The sequence below is a fragment of the Ctenopharyngodon idella genome, chromosome 23 (genome assembly GCF_019924925.1).
Source record: "Ctenopharyngodon idella isolate HZGC_01 chromosome 23, HZGC01, whole genome shotgun sequence".
Taxonomy (NCBI): Eukaryota; Metazoa; Chordata; class Actinopteri; order Cypriniformes; family Xenocyprididae; genus Ctenopharyngodon; species Ctenopharyngodon idella.
In genome coordinates this window covers 10,259,546-10,285,850 of record NC_067242.1, presented here as the reverse complement: position 1 = coordinate 10,285,850, position 26,305 = coordinate 10,259,546, and the positions used below count along the sequence as shown (strand labels likewise).

At 35.8% G+C, this 26,305-nt stretch overlaps 2 protein-coding genes across 2 annotated transcripts in view; both read right to left on the bottom strand.

Moving 5' to 3' along the window:
• The window catches only part of cubn (cubilin (intrinsic factor-cobalamin receptor)), a 42,034-nt gene extending 24,780 nt beyond the window's left edge, over nt 1–17,254 (bottom strand). Inside the window, exons 1-25 of the mRNA XM_051882615.1 lie at nt 17,040–17,254; nt 16,672–16,801; nt 15,127–15,255; nt 14,913–15,014; nt 14,736–14,839; nt 14,522–14,648; nt 13,061–13,229; nt 12,736–12,867; nt 11,478–11,573; nt 10,737–10,861; nt 10,451–10,637; nt 10,243–10,361; nt 9,905–10,139; nt 8,335–8,516; nt 8,075–8,237; nt 7,175–7,365; nt 6,931–7,087; nt 4,951–5,129; nt 4,695–4,860; nt 3,573–3,798; nt 3,352–3,482; nt 2,867–3,053; nt 2,629–2,789; nt 1,047–1,228; nt 798–954 (exon numbers count right to left, since the gene is read on the bottom strand). Of these exons, the coding sequence (XP_051738575.1) occupies nt 798–954; nt 1,047–1,228; nt 2,629–2,789; nt 2,867–3,053; nt 3,352–3,482; nt 3,573–3,798; nt 4,695–4,860; nt 4,951–5,129; nt 6,931–7,087; nt 7,175–7,365; nt 8,075–8,237; nt 8,335–8,516; nt 9,905–10,139; nt 10,243–10,361; nt 10,451–10,637; nt 10,737–10,861; nt 11,478–11,573; nt 12,736–12,867; nt 13,061–13,229; nt 14,522–14,648; nt 14,736–14,839; nt 14,913–15,014; nt 15,127–15,255; nt 16,672–16,801; nt 17,040–17,185 (3,883 nt within the window). The 5' untranslated portion in view covers nt 17,186–17,254. The remainder of the gene's footprint in view (nt 1–797; nt 955–1,046; nt 1,229–2,628; nt 2,790–2,866; nt 3,054–3,351; nt 3,483–3,572; nt 3,799–4,694; nt 4,861–4,950; nt 5,130–6,930; nt 7,088–7,174; nt 7,366–8,074; nt 8,238–8,334; nt 8,517–9,904; nt 10,140–10,242; nt 10,362–10,450; nt 10,638–10,736; nt 10,862–11,477; nt 11,574–12,735; nt 12,868–13,060; nt 13,230–14,521; nt 14,649–14,735; nt 14,840–14,912; nt 15,015–15,126; nt 15,256–16,671; nt 16,802–17,039) is intronic.
• Nucleotides 17,255–17,621: 367 nt separating this feature from the next.
• trdmt1 (tRNA aspartic acid methyltransferase 1) lies at nt 17,622–25,801 on the bottom strand. Its single transcript, XM_051882366.1, has 10 exons — nt 25,630–25,801; nt 25,238–25,347; nt 24,364–24,440; nt 22,022–22,093; nt 21,635–21,700; nt 21,300–21,369; nt 21,125–21,208; nt 20,755–21,059; nt 18,283–18,470; nt 17,622–17,796 (listed from the first exon to the last, which is right to left on the bottom strand). The coding sequence occupies exons 1-10, from the start codon at nt 25,700–25,702 to the stop codon at nt 17,696–17,698; spliced, it is 1,146 nt and encodes a 381-aa protein (XP_051738326.1). The 5' UTR covers nt 25,703–25,801; the 3' UTR covers nt 17,622–17,695.
• Nucleotides 25,802–26,305: the final 504 nt, after the last annotated feature.

Sequence of the window (26,305 nt, the reverse complement as noted above, 5' to 3'; positions counted from 1 at the left end):
CATGTGACCACTGACAGCCAAAGAAAAGGCAAACGAGAATGCACAAAAGAAGATAAATAATGCTGCACTGAACTCCATACTGTGACATTTCACCTCCACAAACATAATTAAAACAAGACTAAAAAGCAGAGATCCAAAACAAGTTAGTGTCCTTTAGGTGAACTTATCGGCAAATACAAAAACAGAAGCATTAAAGTGCATTATTCATGGAAACCGCAGCACTGCTGTAATCTTTAATTATTCATTTACAAAAAAATACCATGTTATTTCTATGTTTTTGGGAATGCACCATGGTAATACCATGGCTTTCTTTGACGTATCATTTAAATAGCATAAAATTCAGTGTAAAAATTATTGTCTAACTTAGTATTTTTGTCTTGTTTTCCAGTACACATTTACTTGAGAAGCAAAATAATCTTGTTTTCTTTTTCCTACCCCACTGACCGATATTTTTTACTTGTTTTAGGCATAAACTAGGCATAAGCAATTTTTCTTCTGAAAAAAATCTATCTTTATTCAAAAATGTTTAGATATTTGTACTGTAAAACAAGACAAATATACTAAGTAAGAAAATCATTTGTTTGCAGAGTATGAATACAGTATGTATTCAGTATAGAGAGTACATATGCAAGTATAAATAGGCCTATATAAAAAAAAAACCACTGATATCATCTCTGTACCATGGTACTGCCACAATACTTCTTTTGTAAGAGTTCTGTAAGAGACTTTTGCAAAAAAGTCAGGCCATTGGTAGGGTTTTCTGGGCTTATGGGCCCAGGTGTTCATGTGTCACTCACTGGTTTGGTAGTTAGCCAGAAATCCTCCTGTGTGGATGATGCTGTCTGTACGTAGTTTCACATACATGTTCTCTCTGGAGGAGTTGATGGGAGGAGGAATCTGATTTCCACACAGTCTGGCCAGCTGAGTAGCACTGGTGCTGTTGCCATCATACACCTGGTAAAACATATACACATCAGGGAAAGATTCCAACTTAACACCTTGAATAGAGAACTCTACAACTGTGTAGTAAATTCAATTCAATGTACCGCCAAGTAGTCATAGGAGCAGTCGTTAGCGTTCTCCAGGTGAAAGTCTCCAAAGCTGAGCTCGACCCTGCTTCCAGCACTGGTTCTGATGTGCCAGTAGCATTCAGCGTTGGCGTGATAGGGCAGGGGGTAGTTGGGGGAGGTGAAACCTCCGACGCTTGTGGTCAATGTCCCACCACAACCTATAACAGAGATGGAATAATATAGTCCACTGACCAACTGGTGCATATTACACATAAAACTGGAACGCAAACCAGAAGACAATGTTGGAAAAATGATCCCCGTTCACACAGATCCGCGAAAATGACAAAAAATTATGCTGTATTATGCTGCCTGGCCAGTAGTTGGCGATGTCACTTTGTAAAGAAACACTACACGCCTATAGACTTAAAGGAACACTCCACTTTTTTTGAAAATAGGCTCATTTTCCAACTCCCCTAGAGTTAAACAGTTGAGTTTTACTGTTTTCGAATCCATTCAGCTGATTTTCGGGTCTGGCGGTACCACTTTTAGCATGGCTTAGCATAGCTGCGTAATATTGCGCCTGCTGCACCCACGGTACGACAGAATGAGAGTATAGTTCCTAGCCATATCGGCCTAGAAAATTGCAACTTTTCATTTTCCGTCGGTCTTAGTACACGATGTAACTACAGAAGAGTCAAGTTTTAAATAGGAAAAATATTGAAACTCTTTGGTCATTTTTGAGCGAGATGCTAACGGTCTAATCAGATTCAATGAACTATGCTAAGCTATGCTAAAAGTGGTACCGCCAGACCCGGAGATCGGCTGAATGGATTCCAAAACGGTAAAACTCAACTGTTTAACTCTAGGGGAGTTGGAAAATGAGCCTATTTTCATAAAAAGTGGAGAATACGCATACGTATGACATTAACGATTTCACAAATTTGTAGTTTACATGGAGATGAAAATGATATAGTTTTCAAAAACTTGCACTTTGAAACTTGTTTTGAAAAGCTTGCGTTTTCAGGCACCCAAAACACCCTTGTTGTGTAAATGAAAGTCCAAAACACATAAAAAGTTTTACGTTTTTAGTTAAACAATAACTAAAAAAAAGTTTCAAAAGTTTAACAGTGTTGGGTAAACAGCCCCTAAAACGATTAAAAATGGTTTTCTTTATTGAAATATAAATATCACATGAAAAACTTGTTGAAATGTTGCTTTGGCAACTGAAATAATTCAAAAGTTTTAAAACATTACTTAAATTACTAATACTAAAAGTTAAAAATATTATATTGTAAATATTATTAAAAATTAAATATTATAAATGACAAAAAAAGCCAAATAGAAATATTAAAAAAAAACTAATAAAATAACAAAAGCACATAACAAAATTACTAAAACTATTTAAAATTGTTTTCTTTATTGAAATAAAGCTGAAATAAAAATAAAAATACAATAAAATAAAATATTAATTATATTATTATATTAAAAACTTAAACTTATTTTATTTCAGTTAGTTGCCAAGGCATTTATAATTTTAAGTACTAAAATTACAAAAAAATTGCATTATAAATATTGTAAAATATGAAATATTATAAATTACTAAAAAATAAATAAATACCTGTCTGTGTGCCATCCCAGTGGGCTTTAAACCCCCTATAGGTAAGCGAGTGGTCGGATCGGAATTTTAGCCACAGCCTGTTGCTGTGGGATACTATTATGGGTGGACCATTTGTTCCACAAAACTGACCAATCAGGGGGGATGTTTCATAGCCTCCATCTCTGTAAAAGAAAGAAAATTGTTTTAAAACCAAAAAGTGACCAAATCAACGACCCAAGATAGTGGAAGGGTTCCTCACCTGATCTCTAAATAGTCAAAACCGCAGGAACTGAATCCCTCCAGCTCGAAGTCTGTGATGTTAAGCATGATCTGCATGTTGACTTCCACTATGATTCTAAAGACACACTCCCGATTGGTGGGGTAATTGTCAGGGTAGTTGGGTGAGCTGAACTCCCCGGTGGGTGACCTAAACACCTCACTGCAATCTGCATGGGTAAAAAACATAGATTTAATGTATGAATATGAATGTAGCTCAGAACGAATTTGTAAAAAAAAAAAAAAAAAAATCGCATTAGCAAGTGATTTTTTTGCTATTCAAACTTGCTAAATATGATCGTATTCCAATCAGATGTGCACAAAAATCTGTATTTCTAAATCTGACAATAAAGCTCACTTGACTTGACTTAAAAAAGGCCATCTAAACCCAATCTTCCCAATGAGACCTGTACTTTCATGGATATTCAGATAGGATTTTCATATCCAGTTACTGCAATAAGATTATACCTGTGCTCGCATTGATGGAGACATACTCGGCAGAAAAGCCTTCCGCAGACAGACTGGAGTCAGAGACCAGCAGGACGGTCATCAGACTATCAGTGCTGGTTAGAGATGGAGGAACTGACCGCCCACAGAACCTGAGCACAAAATAACCAACATTTTCCAACATATTCATTTACAAATCTTTAATTAAATTGCTTAAAACGTCAAGCTTTTTGAATTCTGACCTGCCCAGAAGAGTGCCAGTCAGCGCTGTGCCATTATCATAGACATCCACATAGTCAAATGCGCAGTTAGTGTGATACTCCAGGTTGAAGGTTGTGAATGACAGACGGATGAGGTTGCCGGGCGGAACGGAGATGTACCAGGTACAATTGGCTCCATGAGGGTAGTCAGTGGGATGACCTGGGCTGGTGAATGAACCCGTTGGTTCTGTGAGAGTCTCTCCACAACCTGTAAAAATTAACACAAGTGTCAAAACCATTTGAAAATACTTTTATCAACGGAGAAAGATTATGTATTGCGACATTCCGGTTTCCAGGTCTACCAATATCTATTCACTTTGATTCACCATACAAACTCAACTCACAATTGATTCCAAAAGAGCTTGACATTACTAATCTAACTACTAATTCCTCTATCAAACCTAATAATAGTCAATTTTTTAATTAGATTGAACCACTTTTTACTTTTGAATTAAATATAAGCATATTTATAATATCTAAGAGTCTATTTATAATAGAGTATAACTTTTTCACTAACATAGTTGAAGTGCATTCTGGGATTGCCTCCTTCACAGAGGATACAAGCCAAGAAAGCAGCATAATATTGGTGTCTATACTGTAAAAATGCTACAATAAAAACCTGTTAACTGTAAATTACCTAATGATTTATGGTGAAAAATGGTAAATAGTTTAACATCACATTATATCCAGCATGTAATTTTACTGTAAAATACTGTCAAAATTATGTTTTTTTTAAAAGTAAAAACTATTAATTACCATATAATTCATGGTGAAAACAGTAAACGGAAATTCACAGTCCCAGCATTACCCATTATATATGATTATATTTTATTTAAATAGTTTTGTTTCTTCTTATTTTTATCATCAGTAATGTACATTAAGATGTTTTCTGTAGTAAAATACTAGTAGTAAAATCATTGTCACTATATTTTTTTTATAGTCGATTTCCATTTGTATTTTGCCGTAAAATTAACAGGATATTTATTACAGCGACAACTTTCATGTTGAGAATGTGTCTGCTTAGTCTGGATAGGCTCATTACATAGTATCGACAACATATTTAAATATACAATCTTTATTCAAAGGAACAAAACTATAGTTTACCTTGCTCCGCGGACGCAAACTCAGCAGTGAAACCATGGTTAGAGACACTTGAATCTGTTTTGAATTGGATGAACATGGACTTCTGGGTGGATTCCAGCATGGGAGGCATGTTAATTCCACAATATCGACCAATCAGAGGGGAGCTAGCGCTGGGACCATCTCTCACCTGAGTGAGCAGAGAATGAAGTTTCAGAAGAAATACAAAGTGAAATCTGTATTTTGACCAAATAGGATTAGCACAATGCTAACATTGTACCTCCACATGATCAAATGCGCACGTGCTGCTTCCCTCGACATCAAAGGTGAGGAAGTTGAGAGTGACCACAAAGCCCTCTGGTTGGTTAATGACCCACTCACACACTTTGTTGTGGGGGTATGGGTCAGGGTGCATGGGAGTGCGGATCTGACCGGTTCCAGAGAGTGTTCCTCCACAAGCTAGCAAAAACAGTTAAACTCTGAGATCATGTCTAGGCTGGTTGGGGTACATTTATCATACTAATATTTAATAATTTATGATAATTAAAGCTAAAGCAGCAGAATATTCATTGACTTTAATATTTCTAACAATTCTAACATTTCAAATTCAATTTTGTGTTTAATCTTAAACAGGACACAGTAAGTAAGGTAAGGTTTTGTTTGCGAAATAAAATAATTAGAGATGCACCGATACTAAATTTCCGAAATAAAATAATTAGAGATGCACCGATACTAAATTTAATAATAAAATAATTAGAGATGCACCGATACTAAATTTCTCTGCCGATACCGATAGCCGATTATTCAGAATGATATCGGCCAATGCCAATACCGATAGTTTGGTTTTTCTTAAGGAAAAAAAAATCTCTCCCATATAATGTTGCAAACTATACAGGGAACCCTCTCATTTGGTACACTACAATATTAGAGGTTATAATTAACAACAGAAGTTTTATATTCAGCTGCTGTTTATTTTCAGATATAATAATTACACTCAAATAAAAACTGAAATGTTTGTATAAAACTTAGTATCACATAAGGTAGTTTTCATAAGCACTTGTCTTCATGGCAAATTTACACAAAGATAATTAACAGTAAATAAGCTCCTCTCTAGTTATATATATATATAGCTAAAGAACTTTAAACATTGGAAAACATTCCTGAGGTAAATTTGACATGATGTGACATATTGTTCACAAGCTGTTTTATTGACGTCTTTCCGCGGTTGAAGCACAAATAAAGTGATTACATGAGACGTGATACATTCTGGTAAGTTGTACTAGGCTATATCTTTTAACATACCTTCGATATTCATGCATGTTTTTCGAGATATAACTTGTATTGAAGTTAAAATTCAACACAAAAGCTGGTTTGCCAACCGCCAAGAAGAAGAAGAAGAAGAAATTCAACACAAGAGTGTTTTTCTTCTCACACAGTATGTATGAGTTGCAGTCTGAACACGTCTTTCCGCACCCTTTTGATTGACAGGATATAATCGGCCCTGACCATCGGCAGTTTTTAAACAATCGGCCGATGGCCGATAGTGATAATAATAGCTTTTATCGGCCGATACCGATTGTTGGCCGATACATCGGTGCATCTCTAAAAATAATTCTTATTATCAACAATCTTATGAAATGAGAGTGTGTATTTAGGTCCAAAACATGCTCTGCACAAGCATGCTAATGAAAATTTGGTAACACTTTATTTTACACAGTGTCCTTGTTACATGTTACTAAGTAATTACTATGTAATTACTATAAATTGTGCATAATTACATTCAACTAACCTAATCCTAACACACATTAAAAATATGCACATTAAATATATGGTAACACTTTAGTTTATGGTCCAATTCTCACTATCAACTAGTTGCTTATTAGCATTGCATATTACTAGGATATTGGCTGTTTATTAATACTTATAAACCACATATTATTGCCTTATTCTGCATGACCATATTCTACATCCCTTAATCCTACCTAAACTTAACAAACTACTTTACTAACTATTAAATAGCAGTTTATTGAGGCAAAAGTCGTAGTTAACAGTTCGTTAATAGTGAGAATTGGACCCTAAACTAAAGTGTGACTGCATGCTTGCAATGTGTTAGCAAAGCATTCATGTTTGAGTTTGCTTGCATGGAGTATGTTTCTGGCAATGCTGTTTTTACTCTTGTCCTTAACTTTCCAGATAAATGACATTTGGCATTCAGTGGGCGTCATATGCTTTACATAAAAAGGAGGTTTCATTGTCTCACCAACTTCATACATGGCCCTGAAGCCAGCACGGGACACAGAGCTGTCGGACTTGAAACGGATCCAGAGTCCATTAGCGGTGGACAATATTGGTGCTGGCAGGGTACTTCCACAGTACTTCCCAATGAGTGGGTCGGTTTCACCCGTCCCGTCTCGAACCTGAAAGATTTGATAGATAAGGCGACATGAAAAGATGAAATTGCTACTTACTTTTCTTCTCATCCACATTAATTACACAGACCATACCTCCACAAAATCAAAAAGACAGCCACTGTGAGTCTCCAGGTCCATGTGGGTGAAGTTGAGCGCCACCAATTCACTGCGTGGCTGTCTGATGATATAAATGCACTGCCTATTGTGAGCATAGTTATTAGGCCAGTTAGGAGAGATGATGATGCCTTCTGTGTCTGTAAAGACGCCTCCGCAGCCTGGGTCAGCTGATGGCACACAGAGTAAATTGCATTACACTCAAGCAATTTGTCCCAATATTGCAAGACAGTTTGCTTTGCCCATTTGAACCTAGCACTGGACCTAGGATCGTGTTCCACTCTGTGTTTACAACATTTAGAATGTGAAACCTGACTTTTAATATCTTTATAACGCTAATAAACTGCTTTATGAGCACTTAAAAAGGACAATATTCTACTTATGGATCTGTTAAAATGAACCATAACTCAGAATTACCGCTAATGCATTACAAATACAACACATCATTTACATAAGCAGTGACTGCAAACAAGAAAGTATAATTATATATAGTGCCATAAAATTCAACTGTTCACATACACTACTGTTTCAAAGTTTGGGGTCATTACTTTTATTCAAAATATTATACAAAATATTTCCATTTCAAATAAACACTGTTCTTTTGAACTTTCTATTTATTGAAGAATCCTGAAAAAATGCATCACGGTTTTCACAAAAATTTCAAACAGTACAACTGTTTTCAACATTGATAATAATAAGAAATGTTTCTTGAGCGACAAATCAAATGATTTCTGAAGGATCTGGAGCAATGGCTGCTGAAAATTCAGCTTTGTCAGCTTTTCCAAATCCAAACTTTTAAAATGGTAGCATACAGGTGTATTAACCTGCCTAAAATATCCCACAATTCCCCTGTCTTGTGTTTTGATGGACATTACTTACATGGTGAGGTAGTGTATGTAATGTGAAATCCCCGATCACTGATGCTGAAATCAGAGTGAAAGTGGATCCAGGCAGATGGTCCCGTTGTCTGTAGAGGTGGTGGTGATGCTGTACTACAGTATTTTCCCAGAACTTGGTCCTCTGGGAGCAGTCCATCTCTGATCTATAAAATAAAGCAGGAAACTGAAGCATTTTAACACATTTGCACAGAAAACAGTTTAAATTTGAATGTGGATCCAGGATGCAACATGCTTGCGTACCTCCAGGTAGTCAAAGTTACAGTTATCATGGTGCTCCAGACTGAGGGTGCCAAAAGCGAATGTGATGAGCAGACCAGGGTTCACATTCACGGTCCAATAACAGTCCCGGTTAGGTGGATAGTTACCTGGGTAACCGGGTGACTTGATGTCACCGTATGTATTGGTCAACTCTCCACCACACACTAGAAAAAAAGAAGAAAAAAAGAATGTTGGATTTAGACATGATTCATGCTAATGCAAATAGTTGCTATTGTTCCAAGGTCGGAAATCATTTGCACCACTCAGTAAAGTAGTGGTCACATTTACAGTTGTTCAGCAAATTTTTGAGGGCAAAATCTAGTCATTTTAATAGGAATCAATGCAATCAGGGATTTTGTGTGAAGACAAAAGATTTCCCCATGAAGATTTCCCAATGGGTTTTAGTTGGTCACATAGATTCGCCATGTTGACCAACAGATTCTGCTTGGTTTGAAAGTGTACATCACAATAGACTGTTTACACCTTAGAAATTTTGACAACAAAAACAATTTAAAGTGGACATATCATGCTTTTTTTTTTTTTTACATATTCAGCTTTCTTAAATGTGTAATTTTGCTGTTTGAGCATGAAAAAAGTCTGGGGGAAAAAACAGCACAAAGTCACTCCAAAGGGAGTTTCTGAACTCTCTGAAACTCCTTGATTGGAGTCTTGAGTTTATATCATTTCATTTAAATAATTCCCGCCACAGGGAAAAAGGCAAGGCCTGGTTGAGTTGCGTTAGGTGTAGTTTGTTGAAACTCGTGGTTATGGTAAGGGACGTGACATTTCCGAAACACGTTCGAAGCGGTTGACCAATCAAAACACACTGGTTCAGCCAATCAATAAGAGCACAATGCGCTTTTCGGAAGTGGCTTCATAAAGACAATAAACTAAACAGAGCGTTACTGACAGACTGGGAAAAGAGGTGCTGCAAGAAATAAAGTTTTTTGAACATTTAAGCATGAAAACCTATTCTAGTAGACCCCAAAAACACTTTGTAAAGCCTTGTTTCCACCGAAATTACCTGGAACAATTTGTCCCAGGAACATTTTTCCCCCAGACCTGTTGCTGTCTGCGTCCATCACAGTCGCGCGACTTTCCAGTTCCCGCTGGATTTCGTCCTCCGCATATAAGCTTAATAAAGCCTGAACCTCTTGTCGATCCATCTGTCATATTAACTCCATTGTGGGTTCAAATACAGTAGCAAACAACTCTTACTGCACGCACCGCAACAGACTTTTAAAATGGTGGTTGAAATAAAATGCTGCGTGGAGTCAACCAATCAAAATGCAGCATGAACTCAACCAAGTGCCCAAGTCAGTGCCCAAGTCCCACCCCCGAAAGATCTTAAACTTTGAAAAAGTACTACCTCGTGAGCAGGGACTTTCTGAGGGGGAAATTTTTACCCATAACTTCATTTAGACCCTGGTCCCTGCAGTTGAAACACACTGAGTACCACCCCAAAGTCCCTACTTTCTGGGGAAAGTTCCTGCGATGGAAACGGGGCGTAAAAGAGCATAATATGGCCTCTTTAAAGGCATTCTTGGTTTACCTGGTGCCTGGGATTGCCAAGCGACGGTGAAGCCGCGACCACTGACTGAATGGTCAGAGCGGAACCAGAAGTACAGAGAATTATAGGAGCTGAAGAGTTCAGCTGGGGCGCCGGTGCCGCAGAATTTCCCAATCATGTAAGCTGAGGCGGTCTCGCCATCGTGGACCTGCAGGAAATCAAAGTTGCAGGAGGCGCTGTTCTCTATGTCGAAGAAAGGGAAGGTAATCCGCAGAATCTGGGAAGAACAACAGATTACTGACCACAAGAAAGCACAAAACCCAAAGTTTAATTCCCAAGGTTGCCCAAGGTTCACTGATGTGCCAGGTAACTTTACTAACCTGGCTAGGGTCGGTTCTGATGACCCATGCACAGCTGACCTGGTGATCATAATCACCTGTTCCAGGATTTGTAGGGTAACTGAAAGTGCCAGCTGGACTTTCCAAAACTCCTCCACACTCTGATTCACATTAAAGGTCATGATGTCACCATATGAAAAAAACATACACATATTAATCACATACTTTCTCACTTGTGTAACAAACACACCTTGCTGTGCAGTTTGGCACTGCGGGCCAGTCCATTGGGAGGTGCAGGTACAGGTGTAGCCGTTGATGCCGTCAGTGCAGGTTCCTCCGTTCTGGCAGGGATTGCTAGAGCACTCGTTCACGTTCTGATCGCAATTCTGACCCGCCCAACCTGGGTCACAGTTACAGGTGTAGCCAGTGGCCGTATTCTTGGGAAATAAAGACAAAAATGATGCCGGCTGCTGCACTTTGATGGAAACAGAACAAAGTTGGGAAGTTATAAGAGATGATTAGAGATGAACACTTACCTCACACTGGCCATTTACACAAGGATTACTAGTGCCACAAATGTCACTGATCTGAGTACAGCCCGTAGGTCCATAGCCATTACCCACGTAACCAGGAGGACAGGTGCATGATGGGATAATACTTCCTGGATGGACCAAAAATGAACCCATTTATAATGCAAATCAGAAATAATTCTTCTTCTCAATTTTATTTTGCATTAATATGTGGAAATATTGATTTTGAAAATTAAAAATGACAAAAAAAGAAAGAATAATACTTGGTTTAATTTTGGGTAACACTTTTTTTCCGATAGTCCACTTTAGACATTATACTAACTATAAGTAACTTTGCTACTTATTCTACTAACCCGAACCCTAACACCTAACCCTAACAGTCTACTAATACTCTAATGAGAGTTAGATAACATGTAGTTGCAAATTAATGAGAGTTAGTTGACATGTAGTTGCAAAGTTACTTATAGTTAGTAAAATGTCTAACGTGGACTATCCAAATAAAGTGTAAAGTCAGAGTAAAATTGACTAAAATTAATGAATATGACAAAACCTTGACTAAAACAAACAACCCTGTAAAAATGGACAGAGATAGCAATAATGTCTTTTATATCAGGAGGTGACAATGCAACACTTAAAGTTTAACACCCTTTTTATTGCTCGTGTTATAACATAAATGCTACTGGTCATGTGCTGCTGTAAAGAATAACTACAGTTAAGCAGTGAATTTGTGTTTGTATGCATGTGCACCTGGAGTAGAAGTACAGGTAGCCTGTGGATAACATCCTCCATTGTTGCTGGAGCAGATGTCGGCTTGAGTGCAAGTCTTTCCGTCTCCCTCATAGCCTGAGGACACACACATGGGGTCAGCAGTCTCATCTTACCTTTAATGGCTATTTTAGCTTGATCATTTCAGTGTGTCTGGTCTTTCTCTGCAATCTAGCAGTCAATTGAGACTTGTAAAGCTGAATGTATTCTGTCCTTAATGAACCCAGCTAATGCATCTCTCCACCTCTGGCTTTCCATCTCTATCTCTCCCAGAGGGAATATAATGAAACTTCAGCTCAAGCAAGCATCTGTCTCATATTTGAAACATACTACAGTGAGCAAAAAACATGATTCAGCAGGATCTTACAAGCCAGCCTGTGCTGTAAGAAGGAGAGAGGACCAACAAACATATGAGATGTACTAAAAATAGGCAGGTTTCATTTCCCCAGCCATCTCTAGAGGGAAATTATGAAGCAAAACTGAAAAAAGGCAAGCCCAATAGAACAACCTCAATGGTTTGATCCTGAAGATTAAGATATTAAATGCATAGTTCACCAAAAACAACTGAAATTTCAGCATGATTCTCATATAAAACCATCATATGGCTTTGGAAGACTTGCAAATAAAGTCATATGGACTACTTTTATGGTAAATTTTTAGAGTAAGGCCCAGTTCTCATACATGTAAATGACAGAAAATGATTTTTAAAATCACCTTTTGTGTTCCACAACATCATACCATTCAAACGTTTGGGGTCAGTGATTGATTTTTTATGCATTAAATTGATCAAAAGTGACAGTTAAGATTACAAGATACATTGTTACAAAAGATTTCTATTTCAAATAAATGCTAATTCATTGTTCATTATTCATAAAAACATCCAGTTTTCAAAATTGATAATAAGAAAAGTTTCTTAAGCAGCAAATCAGCATATTAGAATGATTTCTGGAGGATTATGTGACACTGAAGACTGGAGTATTGCTCAGCTTTGAATCACAGGAATAAATTACATTTTTTAATATATTCAAATAGAAAACAGTTATCTTAAATTGTAAAAATATTTCTCAGTTTTACTGTATTTTTGATCAAATAAATGCAGCTTTGATGAGCATAAGAGACTTTCACAAACCTTACCGACCCCAAACTTTTGAACAGTAGTGCATGAATTTTCATTTTTGGGTGAACTATTCTTGTTTAGGTCTTATTTTAAATTGCATGAGAATCAGGATGCGAGCTAAACCTGGAGGACACTGTCCGCAGTGGAAAGAGCCCATGGTGTTGAGGCAAGGCACCAAGGGGGAAGTAGAACAGCCTCCATTGTTTGTTTCACATTCATCGACATCCTGGCAGCTGTAGCCATTACCCTGCCATCCTGGAGGAAACAAAAATTAACTTCATGAAAAGATGTTCTTGATAAATATCTGCTAGTCTGCCAAATACCTTCAAATGTAAATGCATCCTATCTAAAAAACAAAAAAACAAAAAAAAAACATAAGTAATTGACAGAATGGACATCATAACAATAATCATATCTGATGTGGCTCAGCTGGGCTGAGTGGTCTGACCTGCAGGGCAGGCGCCGCAGTAGAACGAGCCCAGAGTGTTGAAGCACTGGACAATGGGGTTTGTGGAGCAGGGCTTGTTCGGGAGGCTGCACTCATCAATATCAGCTGTGCATGCTGACACTCCGGGTGGAGACGTCCAACCAGCATCACAGATACACTTATACTTGGGCTGAAAAGAGGCATTAAAGGGATGCACGTTGTTTCGAAGCCATATGACTTTATGTAGAACACAAAAGGAGACATTAAGCAGAATGTTCACACTGCTCTTTAGCATATAATGAAAGTCAATGGTGACCAAAATGCTAAGAAAAAAACTCATGTGCAGTATTCCTAAGTCATATATACGACACTAAGTTTGGAGTCAGTAAGATTTTTGTTTTTATTATTCAGCAAGGACACATTAAATTGATCAAAAGTGACAGTAAAGACATTTATAATGTTACAAAAGATTTCCATTTCATAGTGCTGTCAAACTATTAATTGCGATTAATCGCATCCAAAATAAACGTTTGTTTACATAATATATATGTGTGTGTACTGTGTATACTTATTATGTATATATATGTAAATACACACACATGCATGCAGTACACACACATATATTATGTAAACAAACTTTTATTTTGGATGCGATTAATTGCGATTAATCGTTTGACAGCACTACATTCCACTAAAAGTTGAACTTTCTGTTCATCAAAAAATGTATCAGTTTCCTTTTTTTTGATGATAATATTAATAATATAATATTGACAATATTAAGAAATGTTTCTTGAGCATCAGACCAGCATATTAGAATGATTTCTGAAGGATCATGTGAATAATGATGCTGAAAATTCAGCTTTACTATCACAGGAATAAATTACATTTTAAACTACATTAAAAAAGAAAAGTTATTTTAAATTGTAATAATATTTCACAATATTACAGTTTTTTTTTCTGTATTGTTGATCAAATGAATGCAGCCTTGGTGAGCATTCTTTCAAGAACTTTAAAAAAAAATCTTACCGACCATAAACTTTTGAATGGTAGTTTAAAAGTCATATGACTTTTTGTGAGGAACATACTGAAATTTTAGACTATTTCCCCAATTAGAGCTATTATACAAGTCGAAGAGACTAATTTTATGGTGCCCTTTGTCATTTTTGGAGACTGAAAGTTGTAAAAAAAAAAGTAATATAATCATCCTTTAAAACTGCTTTTATCTTCCACGGATCATGATAAAATCACACGGATCAATCAATGCCTTCAATTTTGTCATATTCATCACACAAACCTATTCTATGACTTTAGAAGACTTGGAATACAGCGCACAAGTTGTCTTTTTATGATAAATTCTTACAGCTATGACATGAGGGTGAGTACATGATGACAGAATATTCATTTTGGGGTGAACCATTGTCTTTTTCTGTCCAAAAATGAACTGAAGAGTACTGAGAATGAATACACATCATTTTGAATCACCTCATTGGGATTGACTCTGTCTGAATCAATGCACACGCCGTGAACACACAGATCCTGACTTCCACCTGCGCAGTCATCATAGCGAGATGTACAGTGTGGACCGTACCATTCTGGAGTACAGGTACAACTGATAAACAAAAGAAAGGAAAAATATGAACACTAAGTCCCGTAAAACACTAAAAACCCCAGGCAAGACATACAAATGGAGGATTACGTGTAAGTTCCAGGTGTATTCACACATGTGGCCCCGTTCTGACAGCCCAGAGGAGTTCCTGCCAACACCTGACACTCATTCACATCTACAGCACACGTGGGACCCTGAAGAGACATTGATCCAAGTGTCAGCCAGAATCACATATGAACAGGACAGATGTCTATGTGAGTGACTGACCTGCCAGTTGTCAGGACAGAGGCAGTGAAAGGCGTCCAACAAGTTCAAGCAGGTTCCTGCGTTCTGACATGGATTGCTGCTGCACGTCTTCCGCTGTACTGTCTATGAAATACAGAATATCATAAAACTGAAATTAAATCGTAAAGGCTGAAATGGAAGGCAAGTAATTACGTAAGCGATAAGCTTTGAGGGAATTTGATGATTACAGCAATACCTGTTCTATTGTCTGAACTTTTGACTCAAGTGTAGTCACTCTGGTGTTGAGCTGATTGAGCTGGTTTGTAACATCCTGAGACGGGCCGCTGTTCTTTATGGTATTGATGTCATCTTTGTTAATTTTGATCTGGAACAGAGTTACACTTGATTAAGCTTTATTAAAACTTTTCCAAGGTGCAAAGTGATTCAATAACACACAAAATGCTTGCTCTGTGCTCACTAGAATACAGAAAATTTAATGTAATTGGAATTAAATGAAATGAAACAAAACAAAATGCACACACACACACAAAACAAAATAACACAAGTAAAAATAAAACATTAAAGGATTAGTTCACTTTTAAAATGAAAATTACCCCATGCTTTACTCACCCTCAAGCCATCCTAAGTGTATATGACTTTCTGCTTTCTGATGAACACAGTTGGAGTTATATTAATAAATATCCTGACGCATCTGAGCTTTATAATGGCAGTGAGCGAGATCAACGAGAATGAGCTGAAGAATGTGCTTCCATCCACATCCATCCATCATAAACGTACTCCACAAGCCTCCGGGGGGTTAATAAATAATACATTTTCTTCGTAAGTTGAATATGGAAGGCGGTCTGGCGGAAGCTAGATATTTTACTTCACAACTTGTTAAATATGGATTTTTTTTTTTTTTTTTACACAAACGCTTCGCTTCAGAAGGCCTTTATTAATCTCCCGGAGCCGTGTGGAGTACACGTTTATAATGGATGGATGTGGATGGAAGCACTTTCTTCAGCTCATACTCGCTGATCCCGCTCACTGCCATTATAAAGCTCGGATGCGTCAGGATATTTATTAATATTTCTCCGATTGTGTTCATCAGAAAGAAGAAAGTCATATACACCTAGGATGGCTTTAGGGTGAGTGAAGTTTGGGGTAATTTTCATTTGAAAGTGAACTAATCCTTCAAAACAAAATGAAACAGAAAATGCGACACAACATAAACAAAAAATAAAAGAAAAGAAAAATCAACCAAACCAAAATGCACACAAAAAGAAAATTAAACAAAACAAAAAATGCAAGTAAAAAAGAGAAACAAAAAAAAAAACATTAAAACAAAATTAAAGACGATAAAACTAAACAAAAACAACCAAAACAAAATGCAACACAACAAAAAAACAAACAAAAAACAAACAACCAAACCGCAAATAGAAAAAAAAAAAAAAAAACATTAAAACAAAATTAAACAAAAACAAAACTAATCAAAAACAACCAAACCAAGATGCAAACAAAAAGACAATAAAACAAAACAAAAGAATACAAGTAAAAAGAAATAAAAAAAAAACTTAAAATAAAACAATACAAAATAAACCCTTTTTTGGGCATTTTGGGATTTTTTTTTTTTTTTTTTTAAATCAAAACCTAATTTCAGATCACTATAGCATCACAACATGCTTGACCAACAGAAACATTCACTTGTACCTTGCCTTGCAATTTTTAGCTCTTCTAATGTAAGCGATAACTTTACTCTAACAGACAAAATCTGATGTTTCAGTCAAGCTCATGAACTCACCTGATTTATCTGCTGGACGAGGTCCTCAGCGCCCACCTTCAAACTTCCCGTCCCCGAGGTCGTGAAGCGAATGTCTTTGTTGTAGCCAGCAGAGAACGTGAGGTGACCGTTCTCTGATATCATACGAGGCCTGCAAATCAATTACCAGGTAACTTTGGAAGGTACGTCCTCATTTAATTTCTAACTCACCATAGAATAAAAAACCCCTTATTGTTTAAAATCAATCTATATTGTTCAATAATATCATCCTTTTTTTTTCTTCAAACTGATCCTCAAACAAACCCCATGACAGACTTTGAAAGTAAGAAATGATTTTCCAGCATCTTTCAAGCAAAATCTAATTAATTAATTAAAAAGTATATACTTACTGGTCATTGCTAATGTCCCGTTTTTGTCTGTTGTGGGGTTGACCACCATGGTCACACTGCAGTCCAGAGAGAAAGAGGAGAAAGATGAAGGGCCAGGAGAAGCTCAGTGTCCGAGCCATGCTGAGAGTTTGTCCCAGGACGCTCATCAGACACTGTACTGAACCTTCACACCAAGATCTGCCTAAAACCCAACCAGCTAAAGATGCACTTTGGCCCTAAGGAGTCCTAACACCACTGCATTTCCAAAAATCACTCATAAAGAACATGTAAGTGTCTAGAGGGCATTTAACTCCACTGCATGCAAGTGATTTGACTTTATTGGGCGAGTGTCAGGGGCTGTCACATGTGTTTTGGAGATCAGTAACCAGAGTTAAAGCTGTGAACCTGCTGCTTATGGCTAATTCTTCTCTGAATATGAATAGCTTCACAGTAAATGACCGGCAGCATTAAAACTGATATAACCATTAAAAATGATATAACTGGTTATTTAAAACACATTTTAATCTACATTGAGAATTGTGTGATCAAATGAAAGAAATGTGCCATTTCACACATCTTGTGACAGTAATAACAAAGCAAATGTACTGTATAAATAAAATTTTATTCAACAATATACAACTTTACAGAAAAAATGATTATGTATAATGTAATGTAAATTATGAGATCATGAGACGTATAAGATGTGAAACCACATGGACGTTCAGGCTGTTCCCCAGCACACGGTACTGCTGCTTAACGGAAATTTGCTTTGGAAATGCTGAAACACAAAATATATGTAACATTTTAGAAACTTCAATATTATTACATTTTCACATTGCTGTTTGTTTCTTATGACTACTCATTGACCGTAAGAATCAGTGGGTCTGCTATAGAGGGGCAAAAATCTCTCTAATCTTCTCTTTCTGCTTGTCTTCACCTTGGCCTTGTCTGTAAAGTTATTAAAGTAAGAAATATTGAGTGAACTTATGGCATTCTTGCCAAAAACAAAATGAATCCTGAAATGGTTTATTATATAAATGGAAGCCAAGAGTGAATAATGGGAAGTTATTCATTAACCTTTTCACACTCCAGTGAAAGGACATACTGGACTTTAAAGCTTATGTTCTGAAATATAATAGCATAAAACAATGTCTATGCACATATTAATATTAAGCTTAAGATTTCTGTTAGTTTGTATGTTTTTATTCTGTAGTGTGTGGGTGAATATACGATGCCACTGTTTAGTGTCTGATGAACGTCTTACTGAAATCTGCAGGAAAGCCCATGAGGTTGGCGATCTCTCTGGGTGTGAAGTATCTCAGCTTTAACTGGAGAAGCTGCTTCAGTTTGTCCTCTTCAGAAAGCAGCTCAAAGTTCTTAAACACACTCTCTAGCTCCACATCCACACAAGACTGCAGGACGGAGCCGGTGCCCTCCACATAGTGACCATAACTACACAGATAGAATCAACAATGATATTTTTAATATTAAAAATGCAATTATAATGAGGAAAAACAAATATTATATTATATATATATATATATGTAACATTTATATTATAAAAATTTGAATGAGGAAAAAATAAAAAATGACATTATAAAATCCTATAATTTTATGAAATATTATATTTTAAAAAATCAGTTATATGAGGAAATACAAATATCAGTATCTCAATATATATATATATATATATATATATATAAAATAAAGTTTAAATGTAAATATAAATAGTATATGATAAACAGGTATACGCACACATATAACAATTTATTATGATACTTTTAATATAAAAAAATGGAATTATAATAAGGAAATATATATATACATTTTTTTATATTAAAAGTGTTTATATATATACATATGTATGTGTGTGTGTGTGTTTATACATTAACTTTTTCATTTATATAATATATATATATTAGTCAAACCAAAATTTATTCAGACACCTTGAACATTTCATTCATTAATTCAGTTTATTCACTAAAGTTTTACAAAAATATAATAAAATATGACAAGATCTCAGAGTTAAATTGTGTCAGAAAAAAATTATCTTAATTATGTCAGATAACACTAAAGTAAAACATGGTCAGGTCAAAGTGTCTGAATAATTTTTGGTTCCAAATCAATTTTACTGGTAGTCCACTGTATGAAGAATTTTTGGTTATAATATGTCACAGTTTACTTTATTTTGCTATCCTCACTTACATAAATGAACTATAGTGTCCTGCACCCACTAGTAAAAATATATCAAAAATGTTTGAATAATTTTTGGTTTGACTGTGTGTATATGTGTATATATTATCTATATATACACACCTGAAGTATATGTAATAAAATATAATAATATTAATTATATACAGTGGTGGTCAGAATTATTGGCACCCTTGGTAAATATGATCAAAGATGACTGTAAAAATAAATCTGCATTGTTTATCCTTTTGATCTTGAATTCATAAAATTAGCAAAAATCTAACCTTTCATTGAAGAAAAAGAATTGAAAGTCACATTATGAAATACATATTTCTCTCCAACCACAATTATTGGCACCCTTTTATTCAATACTTTTTGCAACCTCTTTTTCCCAAGATAACAACTCTGACTCTTCTTCTATAATGCCTGATGAGTTTGCAGAACACCTGACAAGAGATCAGAGACCATTCCTTCATACAGAATCTCTACAGATTTTTTACCTGTTGGTATTTGGTAGAATCCATGATACCATGTATCTGAACAAGATGTCCAGGACCTCCAGCAGAAAAATAGGCCCACAACATTAAAGATCCAGCAGTATATTTAACCGTGGGCATGGGGTACTTTTTATCCATGTGTGCACCAAACCCATCTGGTGGGTTTGCTGCCAAAAAGCTCTTTTTTTAGTTTCATCTGACCATAGAAGCCGGTCCCGTTTGAAGTTCCAGTCTTGTCTGACAACTGAATATGCTGGAGATTGTTTCTGGATGAGAGCAGAGGATTTTTCTTGAAACCCTCCCGAACAATTTGTGATGATGTAGGTGCTGTTTGATGATTTTTTTTAGGCTTTCTGAGACTCAAGACTCAACTAATCTCTGCAATTCTCCAGCTGTGATCCTTGGAGAGCCTTTGTCTACTCAAACTTTCCTCCTCACCGCGCATTAGGATGATTTAGACACACGTCCTCTTCCAGGCAGATTTGTAACATCTTTAGTTGATTGGAACTTCTTAATTATTGCCCTGATAGCGGAAATGGGGATTTTCAATGCTTTAGCTATTTTCTTACAGCCACTTTCTATTTTGTGAAGCTCAATAATCTTTTGCTGCACATCAGAACTATATTCTTTGGTTTTTCTCATTGTGATGAATGATTAAGGGAATTTGGCCTTTCTGTTTCCACATGTTTATACTCCTGTGGGACAGGAAGTCATGGCTGGACAATTTCATATTCATGATCACCCTGGTGTGCTAAAAAATGTAAATATAAATGGGAATATACTTCAGTACTACTTTACTCATAAAAAAATTCTAGGGGCTGCCAATAATTGTGGCCAATGTATTTTTGAGAAGAACATTTATTTCATAATGTGATTTTCCCCCCACTTTCAATTCTTTTCCTTCAATGAAAGGTTAGATTTTTGCTAATTTTATGAATTAAAGATCAAAAGGTTAAACAATGCAGATTTATTTTTACAGTCATCTTTGATCATATTTACCAAGGGTGCCAATAATTCTGACCACCACTGAATAAGAATAAAACACACACCCTTTAGTAAAGCAAACTGATCTCCTGCTGCTGGGCTGAACTACATCCATCAGTAGAGCGTATCTGAGCAGGGTTTTGGGGGGCAGCAGATACCGATCCACGTCCTCTTCCTTCTGCAGAAAGTCCTGCAGCCTCTGGACGGTCTCCTGTTTGTCCTGATTCCTCTTCTTTTCCAACTCTTGTTCGGTCTCCAGCTTAAAAATTATCGTCCCTGTCTTTTCTCTCTCAGATTCAGAAGGTGTAGGATGATTGTGTGGAACAGCGAGACTGTCTGGGGGTTCAGACATGGGGAAGCCCTCTATAATCTGCCAGATAGAAAGCTTTAGTATTCGATAGAAACTGTATTGTGGTATCTTGATTAGAAAAGTACCTCTGCTGATGTTGGGAATGAGAAGGATCCTGGTAGTCTCTTTGCAATGAGGAAGTATCTGAGCCTAGAGTTTGGTATCCCAAGCTGTGGAAATAAAAACCATCACAAAAACAAGACTGACATAAACGTAAAAGAGACTCTTGTTCAAGGTTGTCAAAGGAAGAGACATACTTACAGATGTTGGTGAGATCAGAAACTCCTGAAAGCTGTAGTCACACTCTCTCAGTGTCTCAAGCAAAGCATCCCTGTCAATTAAAAGACCAGAACAACTAAAATATATTTACACACTTTAAAACAATGATAAGAGCTAATTTAAGGCAAATTTTAAGGTGCTTTTTCAATATTAAATACTTTCATCCATTTCAGTTTAATGTGCAGAGACAACTACTGTATAAGATTCTTGATAACACAATCCATGGTGACAGTAACACAGAGGGAAAACCCATGACCCCATTGGCTCATAGCCACGTAACCATGGTGATCTCAAAGCTCCTGTGCCGCCCTGGTTACCTTGCAGCAGAAGTCTCAAAGCCCTTCACATTCTCCAGCAGAATGAAGCGCGGCCGCTCGCTGAGCCTGCAGGGAGAAAGAGAGGTACATTCTTTCACAAACACAGCCTGGGAAAAAAAACACCTTGGCTGAGATCGGGAATAACACAATAGACCTGAGAAAGGGCAAATGGAGAGGGAGAGAGAGGAAACAATTCTTCATTCTTTTATTAGGCATGCATTAATCATGTCAGATGTGCATAAATACTGTACAATGAACGTTGCCAGGAAATGTGGCTTTGTTCATATGAAGTAGTACTGAGAGAGAGAGAAAACTCAAATTTGAAAATCAATAACAGAGAAATAATGTTTCAGTGACTTAAAAAGAGCACAGATTGATCAGTCTGACCTTGGCAGAAGCTCCAGGATATAAAGGAAGCTCTTTGTTCTGGGGTCAGCAATATCACCCTGCAAACCAATCCTATTGAGAAACAACACTTTAGCTTTAGTCAACCAATTTAGTAGCCTTTATCCACATTACAGACACGTAGAGAGAACAGTAATACACTAGAGTTCAAAGGTTTAGGATTAGTAAGACTTTTTAATATTTAAGTCTCTTATGCAGAAAGACGCTTCTCAAAAATGCAGTTAATATTGTGAAATATTATTGTAATTTAAAATGACCTAAAATGTAATTTATTCCTGTGATTTTCAGCATCATTACTCCAGTCTTCAGTGTCACATGATCCTTCAGAAATCATTCTAATATGCTGATTTGATGCTCAAGAAACATTTATTATTTTTATCAATGTTGAAAACAGTCAGCTGCTTAATATTTACTGTGATAGAACAGCATTTATTTGAAACAGAAATCTTTTGTAACATGTCTATAATGTGGTTTTGGATCAATTTAATCCATCCAAGCTGAATAAAAGTATTAATTTCTTTCTTTAAAAAAAAAAAAAAAAAAAAAAACCTGACCCTAATCTTTTGAACAGTATCCACCTTTTTCCTATTCCCCATGATGACACTTTAATGCATGAATTATGGGAGTAACTTCCGCTAAACCGTAAACAATCAGCCAAAGGTTCGCTCTATGAACGCAATTACACGTTTGTCACGCAATTACAAAATTACAATTGACATTATTCTACTCACCCTTCAACCATCGAACATTACAAGGAAATCGACAAGTGTAAAAGCATTAACAAATTACTACAACAGACCATGAATTACCCCAAAATCTCAATTATTTCCGCAGCAATATTACGGAAGTAATATATGTCTGAAAAAAGAACATGAAGGACAATTTACGCCTCATTCAGTCAAACTGACGGACAATGATTATTTGTAGCACAGCCTTATAATTTGAAATGATTTGTTTTAGTCTTTTTGGGTGGAAGTTCCCCAAACAAACTGGAAGTGCCTCCCATAATGTAAAATCAGTAGGCTCGTTAGGAAAAAGGTGGATATGTAAATGTGATATGGTCTTCGGGGTCTTTTTGACCAGCAAATTATGTTTGCTCAAATTTAAAAAAAAAAATGTTCTCTTTGTCCAAATGGCATGAGACTTTGTACAGTGGTACTCTTAAGATCTACAAATAAAAAAAAAATTGGAATGATATCTTGTTTTTATGTTAGTGTGTAAAAAAAAAAAAAAAAAAGTCGCACTCATGGTCTTTGGGGTCTCCAGAGACCCTAGGCAACAAAATGTAATTTTGTAACAAATCTTTTATTTTTTTTTTTTTAAATTTAATTTTACTCTGTGTATTAATGTTTTCACTCAACATCTGTGCAGTTTTTGGAGGGTTTATGATATTTTTTAAATTTATATAAATAAATAAATACATCTTTTTTGAATAGGTTTTTATACAAAAACAGCTTTTTATGTTAAATTCACTTTATAAAAGACTCACATTTCTAACTTTCATTCATGGGGATAACATGGATAATTTGACATGGTTTAGTGTAAGATTTCTGCCCATCTTTTGGAAAATGTTTTTTTTTTACTTTTAAAACTGCATCTTTTCACAAGTTTTTTTTCAGTTAGATTCATATCTAAATATTATGAAATCACAATTATAACAATAAAAATGACCTTTTGTCAAAGTTTAGCACAGGAAAGTTTGTACAGGAAAAAATCAGTTTTTCAATAATAATTTTATAATAAAAATATTAAAAAATAAAATAAATAATTTTCATTTTTGTGTGTGCGCGTGTGCGTGAGCATGTTCATTTTGCATTGAGGCTGTTTTTTGCATTGTAGGAAGTGTGCCACTTCATTTCTGTCTGTGTGTGTTGTGCGTTTCTGATTTTGAGGATAGATTTTGTCCAATTTCTAAGCGGGGTCTCTGGAGATTACATTATTTATAACATTATTGCAAAAAATTGATTTTTTTCAGTACAAAAAAACTTTGACTAAAGGTAATTTTTATTGTTATAATTGTGATTTGACTTAAATTTCAGTCTGTTTTTTGACAAAAAGCTATCATATAGCTTCAGATAACTTTGAATATAGTGCACAAGCTGTATGAGCTACATCTATGATGCATTTATGATCCCTTTCCAAGCTTGAAAGCTCCAGTCTCCATTTACTGTAATTCCATGGAAAAGAACGACTATCAAAGTAATCAAGATTTCTCCTGTTGTGTTCCACAAAAGAAAGAACACCATGCGGCTGAGGAAATAAAGACAGAATTTTAATTTTGTGTTAACTATTTCTTCAATGAACAAGAGAAAAACTCTGATCACCTGGTGAATGGTTGACACGGTGGGCTCATCAAAATCATGTCGAAGTTCAGCTTGTCAAAATCCTGTAACGTCATTCCCTTATAAACAAAACCAAAAGAGCTAGCATTAAACAAAGATTTAAGAAAAAACAAATAAAATGACACTGAAACTAAAACGGCTCTCCCTTGTTTATTAAAAAATATAAGCTTATCCTACAAATCACACTCATAATTCACAAATGGTAAAAATATTTATGATTACTAAGTTATTTATGCTTACATAAGTAATGAACTTTCTTAGTGCATCTAGTTTATAAAAAAACATATTACTAATTTACCCCACAATAACAACATTTAAATAGCTAATCCATATTCATTATTTTTCAAATCTTCATCTTCATCCATTTTTTCAAGCATTGCTGTATATTCTTCTGAATTGAGGTCAGTGGCAGGTACATCATTACATGCTGACAAAGCACAGAAACTTTAACCACCACAAAAACCACTCAGTTACACTTTTACTTCCTATTGCTTTTAAAACCCCAGTCATGGGACTATGTGCTGGTAGGACGTTACAAAGGAATGTCATTTTAAGGATGTTACAATAAAGATGTGTTGTTAGGAATGCAATAAATTGGTTAAATAAAACAGGCAGACAGGTTATTACAGTGACATAAATCTGCACGAGAAATGCAAAAGTCAGTAGTAATAATCATGTTATCATACTTTTTTTTAAAGTTATGCATTTTGTTTTTCTGTATTAACTGGCATAAAGAGGAGATTGGTTGAAGGAAAGCCATACAAAACCTCCACTTAGTGTTTATGTGAATGCGTCCAAACAAAATATGTCTAATCATTTGCAAAACCAAATAAGATTCAAGTGGGCACAGACTGACCTCAATAGTTTTTGGCAGGAGTGGGGTAGTGGGGAAGTTGTGTTTGTAGATTTCATTGGCTGTCGTGTTGACATCCACAGCAGCCACGACTTCAGCTGGAACTGAGCTCTCTGAGAGAAACACAGATTAAAGAAACAAATGAACACACATTTTGTCTGGTTCAGTCTGTGAATCTATTTTATTTTTAAATTAAAAAAAAACTCTTTGTAAATGTGCAGTACAGTACAGTAAGGGAACAGTGACACCTGTGGGATCATAAAACAGACACTCAAACTTTACCAGCGTATCAATAAGTTGATAGAGACTGAGCCTTTGAGACTGAGCCTTTGCGACTGATCCTGTGTCAGTCATGTGTGTCAATAATCGCTACAGATTTAAACAAAATGGCGTACCCTTTAAAGCATAATGCATTCCTCCTATTCCGCTGTATAATTCCAGAACACGGAGTCGGTCCATGTTCTCCATTCTTCACTGCTGGATTATGTTTATAATATTTTGACAGCGCCTCAAACATGCCACATGTGTGCAACCCCGAATACATGACCCTCTGGAAACAAATACATAGACGAAGCGTTCCGCTTTATTTCATTTTCTCTCTTTTCTATTCTTCTTCTTAATAATAATAATAATTACATTTAATTTTACATTAAAATGTCATTTGCGTTTAAAATTGGTAAAGTACAAGTAGATGACGTTTTCTTCAAAAAATATAAACTACTAGGGGTGTAACGATTCACTTTTTTTTCTCTCTCGATGCATCGATTACAAATCCTGACGATCGATCTTGAAACGTATTTTTGAATCGTGAATCGTTGATTTCGGTCAATAATCGATTTATAATGTTAAGAATCGGATTAATCGAATCGCATCGAATTTTACTGTGAATCGCCTCAAATCGTATCGTTCTGAATTTGCAAAATTCGTTCTTGAATCGAATCAAACACCTATGAATCGTGAATCGAATCGATGTGTCATGTTTTTAATCATTTTCCACTACTTACAATATTATATATATATATATAAAATATTAACAATGTTTTAATATTAATATTATATATTAATAATATC

Coding starts and splice junctions, on each gene's coding strand:
- trdmt1 (XM_051882366.1), bottom strand. CDS start 25,702: ATGGAGAACATGGACCGACTCCGTGTTCTGGAATTATACAGCGGAATA. Junction 25,348..25,629: donor AATGCATTATGCTTTAAAGG/GTACGCCATTTT, acceptor TGTTTCTCTCAG/AGAGCTCAGTTCCAGCTGAA. Junction 22,094..24,363: donor CCGTGTCAACCATTCACCAG/GTGATCAGAGTT, acceptor GTTTCTCAATAG/GATTGGTTTGCAGGGTGATA.